The sequence below is a fragment of the Toxotes jaculatrix genome, chromosome 1, assembly GCF_017976425.1.
Source record: "Toxotes jaculatrix isolate fToxJac2 chromosome 1, fToxJac2.pri, whole genome shotgun sequence".
NCBI lineage: Eukaryota > Metazoa > Chordata > Actinopteri > Toxotidae > Toxotes > Toxotes jaculatrix.
Genome location: NC_054394.1, coordinates 13,422,501 through 13,440,807, shown reverse-complemented (window position 1 = coordinate 13,440,807; position 18,307 = coordinate 13,422,501). Strand labels below are relative to the sequence as shown.

General features: G+C 38.2%; 1 protein-coding gene across 2 annotated transcripts in view; it reads right to left on the bottom strand.

The window, feature by feature from the left end:
• Positions 1-9,851: 9,851 nt before the first annotated feature.
• esrrga (estrogen-related receptor gamma a) overlaps positions 9,852-18,307 on the bottom strand; it is a 60,276-nt gene continuing 51,820 nt past the window's right edge. For both annotated transcript variants that reach the window (XM_041044292.1, XM_041044300.1), the window contains exons 6-8: positions 17,991-18,097; positions 17,715-17,877; positions 9,852-12,824 (exon numbers count right to left, since the gene is read on the bottom strand). In XM_041044292.1, coding sequence (XP_040900226.1) covers positions 12,580-12,824; positions 17,715-17,877; positions 17,991-18,097 — 515 coding nt within the window. In that variant the 3' untranslated portion in view covers positions 9,852-12,579. The remainder of the gene's footprint in view (positions 12,825-17,714; positions 17,878-17,990; positions 18,098-18,307) is intronic.

The following is an 18,307-nucleotide window of genomic DNA, read 5'->3' as shown; positions in this document are numbered from 1 at the left end:
CCACACCTCCTACTCTCCACAGGCACCACTCGTTCTTTCTTTCCTTCACTCCATTCCCTTCTCCCCACCCCATGCCCTCAATCCCTCTTACTGTCCTCCATCACCGCTCCTTTCTAAATGTCCTCTTCTTTCTTGTCCTTGTTTTATGCAGCATTTTCTATAAATAGAGATATATTTTAATCCATGTTCATCATTTATCCTCCTTGGCTCTAAATGAAATGCACCAGAAACTAGATATAAAAACAATTTGGCTTTTCCTAGGCTTTTCAGATTTTATACCCTCAAGTCACAGTGTCCATATTGTGTGTGTGTGTGTGTGTGTGTGTGTGTGTGTGTGTGTGTGTGTGTGTGTGCGCGTGTGCGTGTGTGTGTGTGCGTGTGTGTATAGGTGTGTGCATGTAGGTGTGTGTATGTGTGTGCACGCTTTCTGCCCCCTATTGGGGTTGAGGCCAGTGACACCCTCAGGGCTGTGCTATCCAATCCCCTCCATGCTGCGTTTCTATAGGATTGAATTAACCTCCTGCCTCTCTTCACAATGCACATACACATAATCATCCAGTTTCTCTCTCACACACACTTTGTCTATGCCAATCACCTTTCCCCTGTCAAGGCTGTATTATTTGCTTGGGGCACATCAGCAACTATCATCACTTAGATTCACACAAGGGAATCAGCCTACTAAATACACAGAATTTCTTTATTTATTTTCTTAAAAAGAGTGATATAATAAGTTGCACATCATCGGCTGGCACAACAATAGCTGACTGTGATTGTGACTGTATTCACTAGCCAAATGCTGACACTCACAATTGAGAAATTAATTAAAATGTTCCTTTAAGTCACAGTTACCACTTAGGAAATCAAGTATGTTTTCTCATCAGTTCCTGTATGGCTTCTCACACGATCATCACTAAACAAATATTACTTTTACAACTTTAAAACAATGAATAGCATTTCCTGCATTTTGCATTTCCCTTCTGATGATAAACAAATGCAACACCACTTGAACAAGATTCAGCGCCAGTGTTTACATGGCATCTACAGTATGGATAAGCTGTGGTTAAGTTGTGGTTAATGTCTACCACAACAACAAATAATCAAACACTGGACTTTGACAAATGAGACTGCTGTGTGTTTTTTTTTCTTGCTCCAGTACTGTATGATCAAAATCATTCCACCCTAACCTGAACAAAGAAGTTATTTTAACAACAACCATCAACTTAAAGAAGCCATTTCTTAACACATAAATCTAATCAAACTTTAAACATACTGTTGTCATATCATAAGACAGATTTAGTTTCCAACAGCAATCTGTAACTGTTTTTGGAAAGCACAGACAAATAATCTCCTGCTGTGTGGTTCTAGAGGGGAAGTTTTTTTATTATTTAATTTGGAGGACTATGTGAGTTGTTGTACATAGGGCTAAATCAGTTCTGCATTCTGTGTATTTAGAGTTTCAAAATGAATAAATAAAAATGCAAATAAAATGTAAACTGCAGTAGCAAAACTGTTTGTGCTTTAAATAGTGACACGTGTTATTAACGTGCATGTTGGCCCTAATTGGCTTTCTGAGGAAAAGTGGCTGCTGCATTTCAAACCTTCAGGCTATCTATTGGCCACTAGTGGGGGATTTAAAGTGCCACTAATTCACTGGCCAGTGACACATCAGACTATTTATTAAAGTACACTAACTTAATGAATGGCCCATAGAATGGAGACTTAAAACATTTACTGTCCTAAGAGAGAGATAGAGAGCAATAGACAGAGAAGGAGGATGGGAAGGGTGGAGAGAGAGGGGAAGAGAGAGGAGAGAGTGAGAATAAATGGCCCATCGTATAGAGTTAAGACGTTAAAAGTGCAAATAGACAGCTGACCCTCTTATAGCTTGCACATGCAGCTCAGATGCGCACAGTCACCTAAGCCACTTTACACCCTGTGAGATAGAGGGATGGGGGACAGAATGGGAAAAGAGAGAGGGAAGGATGGCGAATAGGATGACACAAGAGGATGGGATGTTGGCAAAATGGAAAGAGGCAAGAGACAGAAGTGAGGCAAGTGAAGAAAGGTGATTTATAGTTATAGTGAATTAGATAAAAGGCTGAATGAGAAAAGAACGAAAGAAGGATCAAAAAATGACTGAGAAAAAGATGATGTATAGAAAGAAAAAGACAGAGAGTGGCGGAGAGGACATGGAACAAGAAAGACACAGAAGGTTTGCACAAATGAGTGGCCATAAAATACAAGCAGAGAGGTCTATTAGTCAGCATGTGAGCTAAGGAGGCTGTATGTGATTTGATGGAGAGAGGGTCAATGGAGATTACAGGACAAGGAGAGAAGAAAGAAATATAAAGAAGAAACAGAGGAGAAAACAAGGAGAGAGTGATGTAGGAGAAAGGAGAATAACTCATAATTTTGTCTTGCCAATGCACTCGTTAGTTTTCTCAAATCTCAATTTTTCCTTTTTGGATATTATTTGCTGACTTAGAAACAAAGTAGAAGAAGGAAAAATTAATGATTTCTAATTAAAGTCTTCAGAGGGATTTGGACACATACCAATTATGCCACTTGTATGTATAAATTATACTGTGTGTGTGTTTCACATCTGTTTAGTTTTCTTGAGTATATTTCTCAATCTGTGCCCATATTTGTGCACTAGTTGGTTTGTGCACTGTGCACTGTTACTCTCCTTATCTGTGTGTGTGTGTGTGTGTCAGGGGAGCTAGATGCTGTGAAAGGCCATTACCACCGTGAGTCCATGTCACTAGGCCTGTGAAACCCGAGGGAACCCTGCCACTGATAGAAAGGGATATGAGGATAAGACAAACACACATGCACGCACATGTGTGCGTACGTACACACAAAGGCACATAGAAATTTTGCCACATACAAATAATGCTTACATATGGCCACATGCAGACCCCAAAAGTTTGTAAAATTATAAATCACACATGCAAATATTAACCACTCTAACCCTAACCTACACACAAATACAGATATCAGTATATGTATATATACATACACATACATGGAGGGTTAAATAGCCCCAAAACAGGCCTTTGTAACCATCAGTGTGAAGCTGCCACACATTAGCACTTTACAGGTCACAGCACCTAAAACTACTGTGGCCCTGAGGGTCAAAACAGGGCCACATATATATATGTATGTATGTGTGTGTGTGTGTGTACACACACATACATGTTAATATATATATAAAAAAAGTGGGTGGCACTTATTCTCAGGTCAGTGCCATTAAATTATTGTAGAACAGGAATTAAACCTCAAATAAAAATGACATTTAGGTTTGTATTAAGTTTGTGGTTGTAAATCAACCTTTGAAAAGCTGTAAAGTAAATCTGCATGAGAAATCCAAGTTTGTACATATAGAGAAGATTTGTATTTGTGGAAATGATTTAACAAAAATGAGACTGTGTAAATAAAATCTTAAATCCAGTGGTGAGGTAACACAAAGACACTGTGAAAAAGAAGTACTTTTGTAAGCATCACAAGGTCCAGTGTCTAATCAGAGGGCAGGTGGTTCCAATCTCTGAAAGGTGTAGTAGATTTTCAAGATGAACAGTGGTAGAGGCTCAACTGTGACCAAAGTGGGCTACATCAAATTACATTTGATGAAGCTGTAGAAAATAATAGCAGACATTGAATGTACTGTATAGAAAACCTACCTGGGTTACAGGCGAGCCTGCAGTGTCACCAACCTTCCAAAAAATCTACTTCACTTTTCAGGACCTGCAGCAGAGATAAGGTAATGGAGCCACCTGTCCTCTGATTGGACTGTTTTGTGATTGGATTGTCATTGTCCAATCAGATTCAAATGTAAGGACAGGGTCAATATTGAAACTTCAGCTTCAAACAGTGTGGAAACTTTGAGCTCTCAAAATTATCTGTACACAGATATCGAAAAAGCATTTCTTTTTTTTTCTTTTTTTAGTATTTTTGTATAACTTCACCACTGATATGATTTGGTCTCTCTTTTATTCACAAATTTAAACTTAAACTTTTTTTTTCCACGAATACAAATCTTTTCTATATGTGTAATTTATAATTTCTCTTGCAGATTCATTTTACAGGTTTTCAAAGAATGATTTACTACATAAGACGATTAGGGCCACCTGTAGAAAAAAAAGAAAATTCGAATTCTGAGTTTAAAGTCAGAATTCTGAGAAAAAAGTCTATTTCAATTGCATTTTTTTATCACTGATTTTATCCATACACCAACTTTTTCAGCTAAGGCAACCATACCATTTTTATTAGCAGAATCTTGGCTGGAAACACACTACAGAACGCTGCGGCCACTGCTTCTTTTTTCTCCATGAATGGATCTCCAATTTTTTTGCCTGCCTTTGCTACTCATTCCAATTGCCAATACACAAAGGTGCTTGTGTGCAAAGGTTGATAACGGAGCAGTTACCTTTATACCTAAATCAATTATCTTTAACACAAATACCATCTACATCAAAGTTCAAATGTCCATCAAATTGTTAACCCTTTTTTTGTGTAGTCTATCTCGTTAACAGTAAATGAATATAATGAGTTATTTAAATAGAAAAGGATCTTATTCTTTGAATTTTGTTTCATTAAGTTGTGGAAATATCTGTAACATTCAACACTCCATATCTGCAAGGCAGCTTCTACGACTGTCTAGACTAATGGTGTCATTAGATGTTATGGCCAGCTATAACTGTGTCACTGGTACAACAGTGAAACTTTATGCATGTAAATGGAGAATGAAATGGGGCCGAAAAATTAACCCTGTGGGACCCCAAAAATAATGTCTGCTGTGGATGAGTTGCCAGTGGTGACTGCAAATGCCTTATCGTATGGCTGAGTTTTAAACCACATAAAAACCAGGCTTATCACAGTCATCAACAGTGACAGATCAGGGTTATATCCTTTTTTGTGCTTCTGTTAAAACAGTCACAAAAAGCTGTGTCATTCCTTAGTCTGTAATGCTGTGTAGAGTAGAATAGAATTACGCTGAGGTTTGTTTTATACAAAAGAAATACAAGCAATTAGAATGCTCAGTTGAGAACCTGAAATATCAGTTAAAAAAAACAGGAAGGAGAGATGTAGATCAAGCCAGAAGGTGGAGGAGGAGAAGAGAGGAGTTAAGTTAGCCATTAGCGATGCGGCGTGTGGAGCCCACTCTTACATGCGTTCCACAAGGTTAACGATAAGAGCCCCTCAGCAGCTGAAATGCTCAAGTAGCTTTTATCGTATCATAATAATGAATCAAAGATAAAATAAAATAAATGAACTTCAAAAGGCAAGCAAGTAAAATAAAACGTATGTGCAGGGAGCTGGGTGACCAGGCAACAACCCAAATAGAAAAGAGAGAGAGAGATATTGTAGAAAGAGAGCAGGAAAAAATGGAATAAAAATCTTGCTCTTTTTCCGCTAATATCTTCTTATGTCATCTGGTTGAAAAATATTTGCCTGCAGGTCAGGGCTCCCCCTGTTAGGAAAAGGCTTCTTAAAACGCTTCACAGCTCTCTGCTACATTAAATATCTGGCCTCTGCATCCCATTTACTGCTGCTGGCTATTAGGAGAGAGAGGGAGAGGGAGGGAGGGAGAGAGAGAGAGAGAGAGAGAGAGAGAGAGAGAGAGAGAGAGAGAGAGAGAGAGAGAGAGAGAGAGAAGTAAGGTGTGAGGATGACAGAGAGAGAGGGAATAAGAGTAAATGAAAGGAAGGGATGTGAAAGGCTGGATGAAGATAATAGCCAGGAATTAAATTATATACAAATTAAATACAAACAAACAATACAAACAGAGAAATAGTGAGAGGACGAGTAACAGGATGAAAGAGAAAGACGTCTGAGAGGACTGTTGATTTGTTTCCCACTAATGTGTCTTTATGCCTTTGTAGGACCTCTTCTTTTTAATACTGTACAGCATGTCTTACATCAGTGTGGTTGTGTGTGTGTTTAGTGCCCTTGGCAAGTGCAGGAGATCTGGCCATTCAGAATGGACAGTAGTTAGCCACCCACTGGAGCAAGCTGTTACCACTTCCTCTTCCCTCCTCCCATGCTTACTCTCTCTTGCCCTCCCTCTCACTGCTTCCATTCATTCTTCATTGCTGTCATTGGTTTTACTTATTATAGCTGAAACACAAATCTATAAACTGGTGACAGTGGTCTATGTTTCAGAAAAGTGATGTAATGGTGGGAATGCCATTAGTTCAGCAGGTATTTGGTTATAAACCAAAATACTTGGTCGAGTGCATTTTTTACCTATTAATGGCGCTATATGAAAATAAAGGCATTAACGTAATTGTTAAAAGTTACTCTAAGAGGAACAGAGTACCAAAATTTCACAACATTACATCCAACAGTTGTTGAGACATTTCACTCAAAACCACAAACGTTAAACGCATGGTGGTGCTAGAGGAAAAGTAAAATGAATAACCAAATTCTTTAGGATCTATTGTCCATGCACAATAGATCCTGAATACCTGCAGAAAAGTTTCTGCCAATCCATCCATTTGATGTTTTAGTTAATACCAAAGTGGAGGATTGACCAACTGGCAGGTTAGCCACGCTGCTAGTGTGGTTAAAACAAAAAAAAAAAGAAAAAAAAAAGAAAAAGTTTATTTGTTGTTTATTTGTATGTTTATTGTTTTGTGCCACTCTAATGGAAATGCACCCATATCAGAAACAACAAAATGTGTGAAGAATCAGAGACACAAGACGGATTTCAAAACTGGAAGCCTGGTTTTAATTGATATTGCTCTACTGTAATAATCCTGAAAGGCATAGTCTGGAGTAACACATGTAATGTTTCAACCCATAGTAGTTTAAGTTACAGAATCATAGGTCTCTCTTTTTGCATTGAACAATATATACAATGTGAAATAAATACATTTACACAAATGGACATTATTGTTGGAGCACACTTGTATGGTACACGTCACAAAAATATACAGGTAATTGTTTATCTTTTTTTTTTTTTTTTTTTACTTTACTGATGTGAAGCACATCTAAAATCTACGGACATGTTTTTAATAACACTACAGGGTCTTCTCTCATCCACAATGCTTTCCCACTACACAAGGGTCTTTTTTAAAAATCCTTAAATATCCTTTTTATCCAAATGTGTCGGCTTTCTCTCTCCCTTAAATATTTTCTTGATATCTGCAAATTCAGACTGCAGGTTAGCTGCAGCACAAGTGGCAGTTACATTGGGGATTAAATACAACTAAATGACTAAACACTGTAGAGCTGTAGATAGACACAGTTTGGCCTTAGCAGTTTTCAGGGGCAGCCATGGAAGATGGACAATCCTGCTTTGTCGCCATTGATAAATAACACCTCCTTCTGTTCCAGCTAAACTATTGTTACATAGAGCATTTGCAGCTAATGGATCTAAGTCCCAGATGAGGGTGTTAACATGGTGCCCAAAGTGCAACCAGGTCAAACTCTTTCTATCAGTGGCTCTGCAAAAATAGACAGAAAGTCAGACAGTCCTTCTTCACTGCTCCTAATAGAAAATTCCAGTTTGGTTTGTTGGTATTTATATGGTTTTAACACTAACAGCAGAATAATTCCATTAGAAACATCAGCATTTGGATCTAAAACCCAACACAAACAAGTGCAACTCTTGCCTCGTCATTGTACAGTCATCAAAATATTGCTTTTTAACAAGAGAGAAGGAGAAAAAAAGGAAACACATATACGTCCTGTACATCTAAATAAAATCTTGGGTATGAGCAGCAAGTTAGCAAAAACATACAATCTCCCTCATGATCTTAGCTGGTAGTTTTTCTTCTTTTTTTCATTCCTGCTGATATTCAGCGTTCAAACAGGGCAGCATTTTTTTCTGGGCCCAGATAGCAAGAAAGTTACTTGATTAACACTGACAAATACTTGAACTTGGTTCTATGTAAATTTGGAAAAGTTCTACGAATCAGAATTTCCTCGTATCTGAAATTTACATGTTAAAACTAAATCCAACTTAGCCTTAATCATGTTAGGGAGATGTATAAATTCTTTCGTTGTGTTGAAGTGTTCAGGAGTGCACAGGATTGGTTAGACAACTGACAAATAAATAAAAACAGAAGGAAACAATAGTAAGAAAAGAGCACCTTTCTTCCATAAATAGATTCGATTAATGCACAGTTGATGGTAAGAAATACCATCTTTCTGACAATGAGACATTGTTTTAAGTTACAGTCAAAATAGGAAATTCAACTCTGTCATCAAGAACTTCACCTACAAATGTCTTGTATGCAGATGTGAAATATGTTTTCTGCCTATTTCCTCTGTAAAAACATTATATGTTCATGTTTAAGACCTTTGATGATCTTAGAATCTCTGAATTTACGCTTTTCTTTTTGTAGTGCAGAACATGAATCTATAAATGTTTATTTAGGGTTGCTGAAAATTTGAGTTTAAATCTGTATTTTGTTTCTGGATTTTTTTTATTTAATTCCATCTGAGTGCAGAAGCATGTCCCCACAGCATAATGAATCTATGGTGAAGAGAATCAGCAAGTGCAAATTAAACATGTCGAGCTCTTTCTTTAACATTTCATCTCACACTAAAGCTAGTTCTGTCCTTCATCTTTCAGGTTCACTTTGTAAAGCAAGATATTGTCCTCAAAATAAGTAGAAAAACAGGAAACAATGGAAGCATTTTAAGGGAAAAAAAAGTTTTTCATCTTCATATTTTCTCCTTTTGCCTTCTGAAACAGTAAAGATAATGACTGAGCCGAGCTGTATGGAAGGCAGTTATGTACAGCGAGTTTATCAAAAGAGAGTCACCTACAGTTCTGAATTACTCAAATGTCCTTTTCATTTCATCTTTATTTAAACCTAAAGATATACAGTATATTGTTTACTCTACAGGAAAGTTACACAAATGATCCGTTTTTAAATACTTGTAAGGTGTTTCTTCATTTAGATACTAAATATTTAATTATTTATGTATAGTTTGGTGAAGATGAATACTGTAATTTCATCCTGGTGGTCTAGTTAAGTTTCTAGAAGAAGAGCCTTATATCCGGTTCGGTTCATTGTTAGAGAGTCTGGTACCCAGAGCCCCAGCGGACTGATCCGACTGACAGACAACATTGCCTCTAGTCTACTCTGTGTTGTCTAAAGAAGAAGCACACGGCACAAGAACGGGAATCACCACAAGAAAAAGCACACAGCATCGCTTTAGAGGACTCAACAGAGGAGGAAGGGATCAAACAGAAAAAGGACAGGTAAAATTAAAAACAAACAAAAAAAAACATAAAACAAAAAAGCAAACAATAAACATTTTTTTTCTTGATAGAAAAAACAGCAAACATGAAACACATCGAGGCTGAACTACATTTTTTTCTTTTTTTCTCGATTTTGTTTCCAATAAAATGTCTTATGTTAGAATTATAATCTGTATAATTTACAATATACAATGTTTAAGAAGGCTGAGAAAATACCCCTTACTAATAATACTGATGTTTGATACAGAGCGTGTGATGTTAGAGATCAACTACACTTAAACTGCAGCACTCCTCAGCTGTGATAAGTTGCCATTTTATATTAGATTACATCGTCATCTAGATTACACATTTTGGCATTCTTATTCGGCTTTAGAAATCACATAAATAATGATATTAAAAAAAACTGATGTCTTCACCTGTTAAAGCTGTGACCAGTCATATGTATTCTTGCTATAACAATGACACTGATATCAGTTTACTTGACAGTAAAATGTAGGATAGTTTCTGGTTATCTGTCGCTTTCCATTCCCTGTTTCTGAATTTAACAGGCGACCGCTGTGACTGTCCACTGTTATAATATTGTCAAGTTTAGCTGAAATAAGTAAAGTCATGTTTTAAAAAATACTTTTCTGCAAGATCTCATTTGTTTGTTTCAAGCTAATATAGCTAATTTCAATTGTAATGAATTTCCATAATTAATCATCATCATCACTGCTCATCTTTTTATGAATTTTATTAGCTGATAGATTTTTTGATACATAATATTAATGACTTTTACCATTACAACACCATAGTTTCTTTATAAAATTAAATTAAAATGTCAGACAACAGAAAGTGGAATAGCGAGCTAACACGAAACTGTCGGTGTCATGTTTTGTTTTTTGTTTTTTTCTTTTTCAAACTTGGATGATGTTTGGTTTTTGCTAGCACTGTTTCCCTCAGTACAAATCTTGATTTAGTCTGGTTTTTCTGATGGTCCCCCACACCCTGTCACATGGCTAAAGAAACATGCACCTTAAACTGAAAATGGACAAAATCTGTGTATTATTGAACTGATTTTAAATAGCAGTCTCTTTTTAATCAGATTAAACTTGACAACAAAAATTGCCTGGCCACAAAACAAGGTGCAAACATCAGAACCATGTGATAATTGCAAATTGAGTGTTGCACGTTTTAGTTTTTAGCTACTTAAATTAGTTCTTTAACCCTCGTACTGACTATTATTCACACAGAGACTATGTGACAGCAGCATTAACATCTCATCCTGACATTCCTGGTCCATATTTGTTCCTGCCTAACTGTTTCTAACAAAGGAAATATTGACTGTTATCTAATAGCTTATGGCAAGTTACACAGAGAGAAAATCAAGCTACAAACTCTCCTCAAATCCCCATCCTCTCTCCCCTAAATTTAAGACTGGCACGTTATGTTAATATTGCAGACTTAGTCCGTATGCACAAACCCCTCCTTTAAAAACCACTATTGCTCAGAGTTTCTAAGATAAACGCTGATTTGTTAATACATTATTACTTGTTATATTTATATATATATGATAATTGCTGAAAGTGGTCAAGCTGAAAAAAAGGAAAGACATATTGATTGAGTCAGTTTTAAGAAGACAATATCAATAACAAAAACAAAGCCGTGGTATATGTCATATACAGGATGACAATTATTTACAACCCTAACATTGGTATCATCGCTAAGATTATTTTCAAGATAGAAATCAAGAAAAAAATAAGGAGTTTGAAAGCAACAATAGTTGTTTTTCAGTCAGTTTTGTCAGCACACTTTTCCTTCTGGTTTGTATTGCGTTGAGTGAGTGTAGCTCCCTCATCACTCGCTGAATGAATCACAAAAATATCTCTCTACTGACGCAGGAGATGGACTGCAAGTTGTGAGCGCAATGGAGCAAGGAGAGGAAGTACCAAAGTGACATTTTGAAGTTTTCCGAGTTTGGGTAATGAGCATGGACTGGACTATTCTTAATGGCACTATTCTCATCAACAGACTGAAATCTCTACTAAGTGGTAGGTGGAGAGCCGCAAACCTGGGCCGCTGAGGAGCTGAAAATGTTTCAAACAGACGTCCAAACACAAGCGGAGTGTTTGACAGAATATACAGCATCACAGAGAATGTGAACCGAGCCTACATCTACCAGTTAGCCAAGCAGGAATCCATTCTTGACAGTATAGATCAAGTTTTGTGTTATTACCGTGAGTAATATTTTTTACTTATAAACTCAATTAATTATCATCCTCAGGTGGTTAGAACATTTGAAACCATTTTCAGCCACATTAAGTGTACAAACACTGATACTGTGGTAATACTGACAGGTTTGGGAGGCCAGGGTCATTGGTCCTCAACAAGTACAACGAATAGTAGCAGTTGAAACTGGGGAGTCATTAGGAAACCAGGAACTGATTTTAGGGAGAACGAGAAAGTGTTTACAGCTGTGGTTTGCAATCCTGGTCCTTGAAAATCTGAGCTCTGCTTGTTTTTATTCTAACCACAACAATTTTAAAATAACTGGTGGAACAGAAAACCAGCAGTACTCTTGGAGCCCAGGACTGAAAGCCACTGGTAGATCAAACCAGAAAGAGTTTTGGGTTATGACAGTAAAGTTTGCTGGCATCCTCTGAATGGATGAGCTCCATTCTTTGGCAGGGCAAATCTCCTCTTCTTTTCTTTTCTCAGTCCATCCATCCGAATTTCATTGTACACGTAATTTGACAAACGCCGTTGATACTTCTTTAGTGTTCATTTTTTTCCCACTCGTTTTCTTCTTGAACACTTAAAAAACTCTGTTGGGGGGAAAGAGAGAGGGAAAAGGAGACACAAGTGCAGTCTTAGAGTCTCTCAGAACTAAAATGAAGAGTTTTCAGTTTCTTTTAAATGTGTCCTCATTTAAGTGTTTGTCATTAATAACATCTTAATTGTTATTAAATGCATAAGTGACGGTTTTGTCATCATCAGTGTTCTGAGTCACCGTGAAAACTGTTATGTGATTGTTAATAGTTTTAAAAGGAAACATTATCTTCCATCTTCCCTTGGTAATAGAGGGGGTCATGTCAGTCTGTCAGCATCGCCCCCCAAAACAGAAGGTCAAGTGAGCGTCCTTTTCTCAAAGACAGTGGAGTTTTAGGGGTTCAGGTAAGAGGTTCAGATTACTTGTTTATTCAAAGGGGGATGCGTCAGCAGACATACTTCAGGGATGTATTTCTGTGTCTGGGTGTGTGTGTGGGTAAGAGTGTGTGCATGTAAAAGAGCAAGAGGTCATTCAAAGTTGCTGTTTAGAATCTGAGGTGAAGCTCAGCTGGTTCAGACTGGCGTCTAGCTGTCCTCCATCTATTCTCCTGTCCTCAGACCTTGGCTTCCAGCAGCTCCAGGAAGAGTTTGTGCATTGGGACTTTGCCGTCCTGCTTGATGCTGTAGAAGTGCTGCACAGCCTTGGTGGAGGTCTGGCGGAGCAGGGGGAGGGTCATGAGCAGCTTGCCCGCCCGGCGGGGATCCTCCTGGTGCTGGGAAGCCTCGTAGTCCTGCAGGGCCTCGTGGAGCACATCCTGGAGCTTCTGCACTGCATCCACATCTTCAATGTGCATGGAGTCTGGAAAAAGAGGGCAGATAAATGTAGACTTATAATAAAAAATACGCTAACGGGCTAAGAGTATTTGAGCAAACACTGCAAAATATGTTCCCACACAATTCTCTGTACCCAAATGTATATGCATAGCTTTGTATCTTAGTTCAAGACAAAGGAAAACAGGTAGGTTTTAATAAATCTTAGCATATTATTCAAATGTTAAACGGGGGACATGGATGGAGAAACTGGTTGGCTGTCTACAAAATGTTTTGCTTGAAATACATTTATATAAAAGCAAAACAAACAAACAAAAAACCTTTAAAACAGTCATCAGCCTAGTGTGCAGTGGACCCTCTGAGTGCCTGAAATGTCCTGCATTTACAAGTGGTGTGGGCAGGTTTTGTAGTGTAGATGATGTTTACAACAGTATGTGTCTTTGCCAGTGCCTGTGCCCCCTCTGTCTGCTGTGTTATTTCTCAGTGCTACAAAGGGGAGAGGTGCTAAAGACTCAATCCAAAATCCAAACAAGAACAAAGCAGGGTGCTGCAGAAAACCATAAATTAGGGTTGGAAATTCAATGCTACTGATTTAAGGAGTAATAATCCTGTATAATTAAACATTACAAAAGCCCCAAAATCCTTACTTAGACTTGCATTTCACTATAAATCAGTGACTAAAATCAGTGTTACATGCCATGGACCGAGCAGAATTGCAGTACACCCTTTCACCCTTTCTAAACATTTTTAAATGTTAGAATACTACAATATATAGTTCAAACTATCCAGAAATGGGGCTTTAAATTCAGGAGCTGCTCTGTTCTCTGTCTTTTAAGTGGGGATCTGTGGGTGTGATGAATGGACGGGCAAAGCGACGAGTGGGCGGAGAAAAAAGAAATACACTTGTAGAATGATGGAGAGATGCAGGAACACCTGAGAGTCAGTGTGTTTGCGTGCGTGTGCGTGTGTGTGTGTGTGCATAAGTATTTGGCTGCAAACATCTGTAATCTCTCTTGGAGCTGGCATGTAAGGTGTGTTTCAGCATATGTGGCTGTAGAGGCTGAGAATGTCCCTCAATAATAATGCTCCATATTGCCCCTTAGGGAGGCAAAGTCTTAATGTGAGCTGGCCTTTAGCTCCCAGCCTCCGATCAATGTCTCCGATCAATGACTACATGCATGTTAAATAATAATCACAAGGCAACTATTGATAGGCCACCTCCCCACCCCCAACCCATCACACTGCTACATGCACACCTAAATTCACACACACACATGCACACAAAATAGTGTCTGTCGAGGGGAAAAAACCTTTAAGCACATGTACAAATTACAAGGTAAAATTACTAAGTTTACAAGATTACAAGGCAAAGGTATTTCATATATACACACACACACATGTGCACACAATATGATAACACAATATAAGGTTTGCAGTCTATATAAACTCCATACATATGAACTGTGTGGAGCTCTCAGAAATAATATATGTGTATGTCTATTGATAGATGGGTGAATGTGTAACATGCCAGTGGTGTTCAAACTCTGGTTGGCAGCTTTCGTTATAACCTTTTATCACGAAGTCGCTTCACTTTTTATTTTCTCTTTTAGGGTAGCTCTTTATTTGATGGCAACCTGTCAGATGATAGAGATATGAATTTTATGAGTATCAATTCCTGAGCATTTGAAATTTTGGTGTTTTTTGGAGGGAAAGTGGTAGTGTGTATTTGTGTGTGTGTGTGTGTGTGTGTGTGTGTGTGTGTGTGTGTGTGTGTGTGTGTGTGTGTGTGTGTGTGTGTGTGTGCGTGCGTGTGTGTGAGTTTGTTGAATGAAACAGGTGGTTTTAATTAAAGCATTTTTAAAGCTTCATTGTTTGTCTGCTAGAGCAACTCTAGCCTTTATCATATTATACTGACTGGTGACCCAGCCTGGCAAAAAAAGTAGGGAGGTACACATATATTTGATGGTCATCGAAACATAAAAATTATACTGTGCAGATAAAATAAATTCCACATACAGTATGTGAACACACACACACACACACACACACACACACACACACACACACACACACACACAATCAAATACACAGTGTTGGATCTATAGAGTGTAATGCATGTATCAGTATGCAGGACCAGACAGTGGGTTGGATTCTGTAGGGATCAATAGAAAACTCAGCTTCAAATTTTCTACTTCTTACTGGTTTAAATACGAGTGGGCGGTCCACTTGTTTAGGTGTTCTTTTTTTTTCCCATTCTTTGCTGTATGATGATATTTTGCTTAGTGGAGAGCATTAATAACGATGGGAGAGGGGAAAATATACTCTCTTTTTTGTTAGAATAACCCTTTAAAATTTAGATTTTTTTTTTTGTAAAGTATTTCAGGCCAAAAATTTAGCTGTCTCTCTGTTTGTCCTGTAAAGCAGGACAAGCAGGTAAAGCACATGTACAAAATCTACAAACCATTTAAGCATTAATGTCAGAAACAATAAAAAAAAATCTCCTTCTCTTTATTCTTGGATTTATAATAAGTGGTTGAAGCACAGTCTATAATTACCATAAGCTAAATTGAAGTTTAATGAGTTTCAAATAATTTTTGATTAATATTGTGTTTGTTATTTAAGCTGGTAGACATGGCTGATGCCTGTGCTGTGACCTGCAGTACACTCACAAGTATAACATCAGACATTAATGAGCACAAGCACATAAGGCTGTTAAAACACACGTTAACATGGCACTCACAACGCACACACATACACAAATGAATGCACACACGCACACACGTGCCTCCTGTTTCCCATGGCTAGTTTAGCTGCCTTTACATGTGGGGCACGTTTGCTAACATTTCTTAAGGCTTGGCTTCATTAATGCAGACGATTAGCATCCTGTGAATTAATTAGTGTCAGTGCCCTTCAAAATGCTAATGCTAGCATTCTGTTGTCTTGAAGTGCAGTTAGAGAGTCTGGCCAGTGATGCAAAGTTCTTATTTGGGTGTCAGCTGTTTCCATTTCAATCAGTTAAAAGAATGACTATTTCAAATGTGAGTTTTCTCAACACTGAGCTAAGCTTTAGAGGGGAGATTACTCTTGAGATTTATCTGGATATGGTTCGAGTTTATTTATTGGATGTGATTAGCAAAGGTTTCAGCTTCAGTAAGAGCTTAGCAAGGTGTCCTTTCCACCTTCAGATTAAAACATGTTTTCTAATTGGACATTTAGACTGCCAGTCAGCTACTTTTCCAGCAGTTCATCTGCTTTCAGCCTGACAGTAACACTGTTTATTCTTGTAGTGAATATCCTGACATTGTACTATTCCAGACATGTTACTCAGCGTTAACAAAACAAAACGATAATCACAAGTCAAAGTGAAAGTGCAGTATTGATACTTCCCCTCAGACTTTTTAGTCTTCCCCATGCATTTCCAACATAAACCTACTAACCACTTAGAAATGACCAGACCTGGATCTAGAGCTCAGCCGATTAGTTTTGATTTTGACAATCTAAGTCCTAATTTAAATTAATTTTAAAGCAAACATACTAAACATTCTGTGGTTCCATCTTCTCAGATGTGATGATTTGCTTTCTCTGTGTTATATCTTACTATAATCTTTTTATCTTGTAGATTGAATCTCTTTGGTTATTAGCTGGTTTGGTTGGTCTGTCAAAATATTATATTATAATGAGCCATATAATATAACTATTCTATAACAATTATCAGCAACATCTTGTCCTTTGAAATTAAATGAAATATTGTACATCTTTAACACTGTACTGTTTAACAGTTCATTTTTATTTTGACTTCAGTTTGCATCAGTGTGTAAACCAGACCAGGCCTCTGAACCCAGCCTGGCCATCAGTGGGCTTAAAGGCAACAATGTCCATGTGATGCCAAAAAAATCATCATAGTCATCATCGTGATCATCAATAGTGTTGTTCCACCCAGTTTTCTCAACTTTCAGTCAGCAGCATTCATACACCAACAGACACACCTACACACATGCACACGCACATGTTCAGAGCCAAGAGATTGATTGCCACACATTGCCCACAGGAACACAATATGTCAATATTTTCTGCATGCGGATGACAGTATGTACTGTTTGTGTGTGTGCAAACATTTCTCAATGATTCACATTTAAGTATACACCAGTGTGAGTGTGTGTTTATGCATGTGTCAGAGAGATGAAACTGGCATATTTGAGAGAATGTGCGTGCGTGTATATGTGTGTTGATGGTGGCAGAATCTGAACAAAAGGCCCCTCCCTCCCTATTCAAAGCTCTCCCATTGCATTCTCCCATTTAAACACATTGTATTGACAGCTCCCCCCTTGTAATTAAAGAGTACTGAAGAGCTGGCCGGCTTCCAAGACAAAGTTCAAAAGACGGGTCATGGGAGGAAGAAGGTGTGTGTGTGTGAGAGTGTGTGTGTGTGTGCGTGTGTCAGTCAGCTGTCGATGCAGCTGGACACATCAGAGAGGGGGCTTTATCGACAGACTTTGGGTTCTAATGATTTCACCTTATTTAACAGGCATCTGAAGAGACGACTATGCTAATTGTAAAAGGGATCGTCACTTTGTTTGGGGGTTGGAGGTGGGCTTCAGGTTGAAGATGTGTGTGTGTTTGTATGGTGGGTCTGTGTGTGTATGATTGTAAAATGATTGTAGGTATGTGTGACTATTGGAGTATGATGAGACAACTGTGTGTGGCTTTAACAGAGAAAGTAGGGGATTTGCCAACTGCAGGTGTTGTAAGACAAAAAACATCTGTGTCATGTGTCGCAGTCATGTGTGAAATCAGTACTTTGATGATTCAGTTTAAATGAGTCTCATGAGACTGGAGAGTCCCAGCATTAACTCTTTCTCCACCAGTCCCAGTCATGTGCTCACAAACATATACAGACAATAACATCAGAATTTCAAACCTGAGTTGGCCAAAGCAATGGCCTTGAGAGTGACGAATTCCTCCTTCTCTAGTTTCATAGATTTGTATTTCTTGACCAGCTGAAGGATGGCATTGTTCAGGTCCAGAAGTCCAGCTAGCTTTGACTGGTCCTCGTCCATTATGTAGTCCTCAGCGTACACCAACTAAAGCAAAAGATAGAGAGGTGGAGAGGTTGCAACTTAACATGTGCTGTATGTCTATAAGTATGTAGATTTCATGAGGGCAAGAGACAAAACATGATGGCAGAGACATTAACCTTGTCTTCAAAGGACAGTGAGCGGTACACAACGCGCAGGATCAAGATCTCCATCCATGCACTCTGCAGTAGACTCATCTGGTCTGCCAAAGACAGTGTGGAGAAACCTGGGGAGGATTGAAACAAAGAAAACAAGAGAGATTTTAAATTTAAAATTTTAGCCCAAAACACTTCAGAGTATATATACATAATTTTGGCAAATAAAAGTGAAGCTAATGAGGAGGAAAGAGAATGAAAAAGAATAGAGCCTGTTTTGAAGCTAGTGAGAGGGTCAAGATCGGCCCTCCTCCCTTCCCTCTCTGCCCACCCTCCATCCA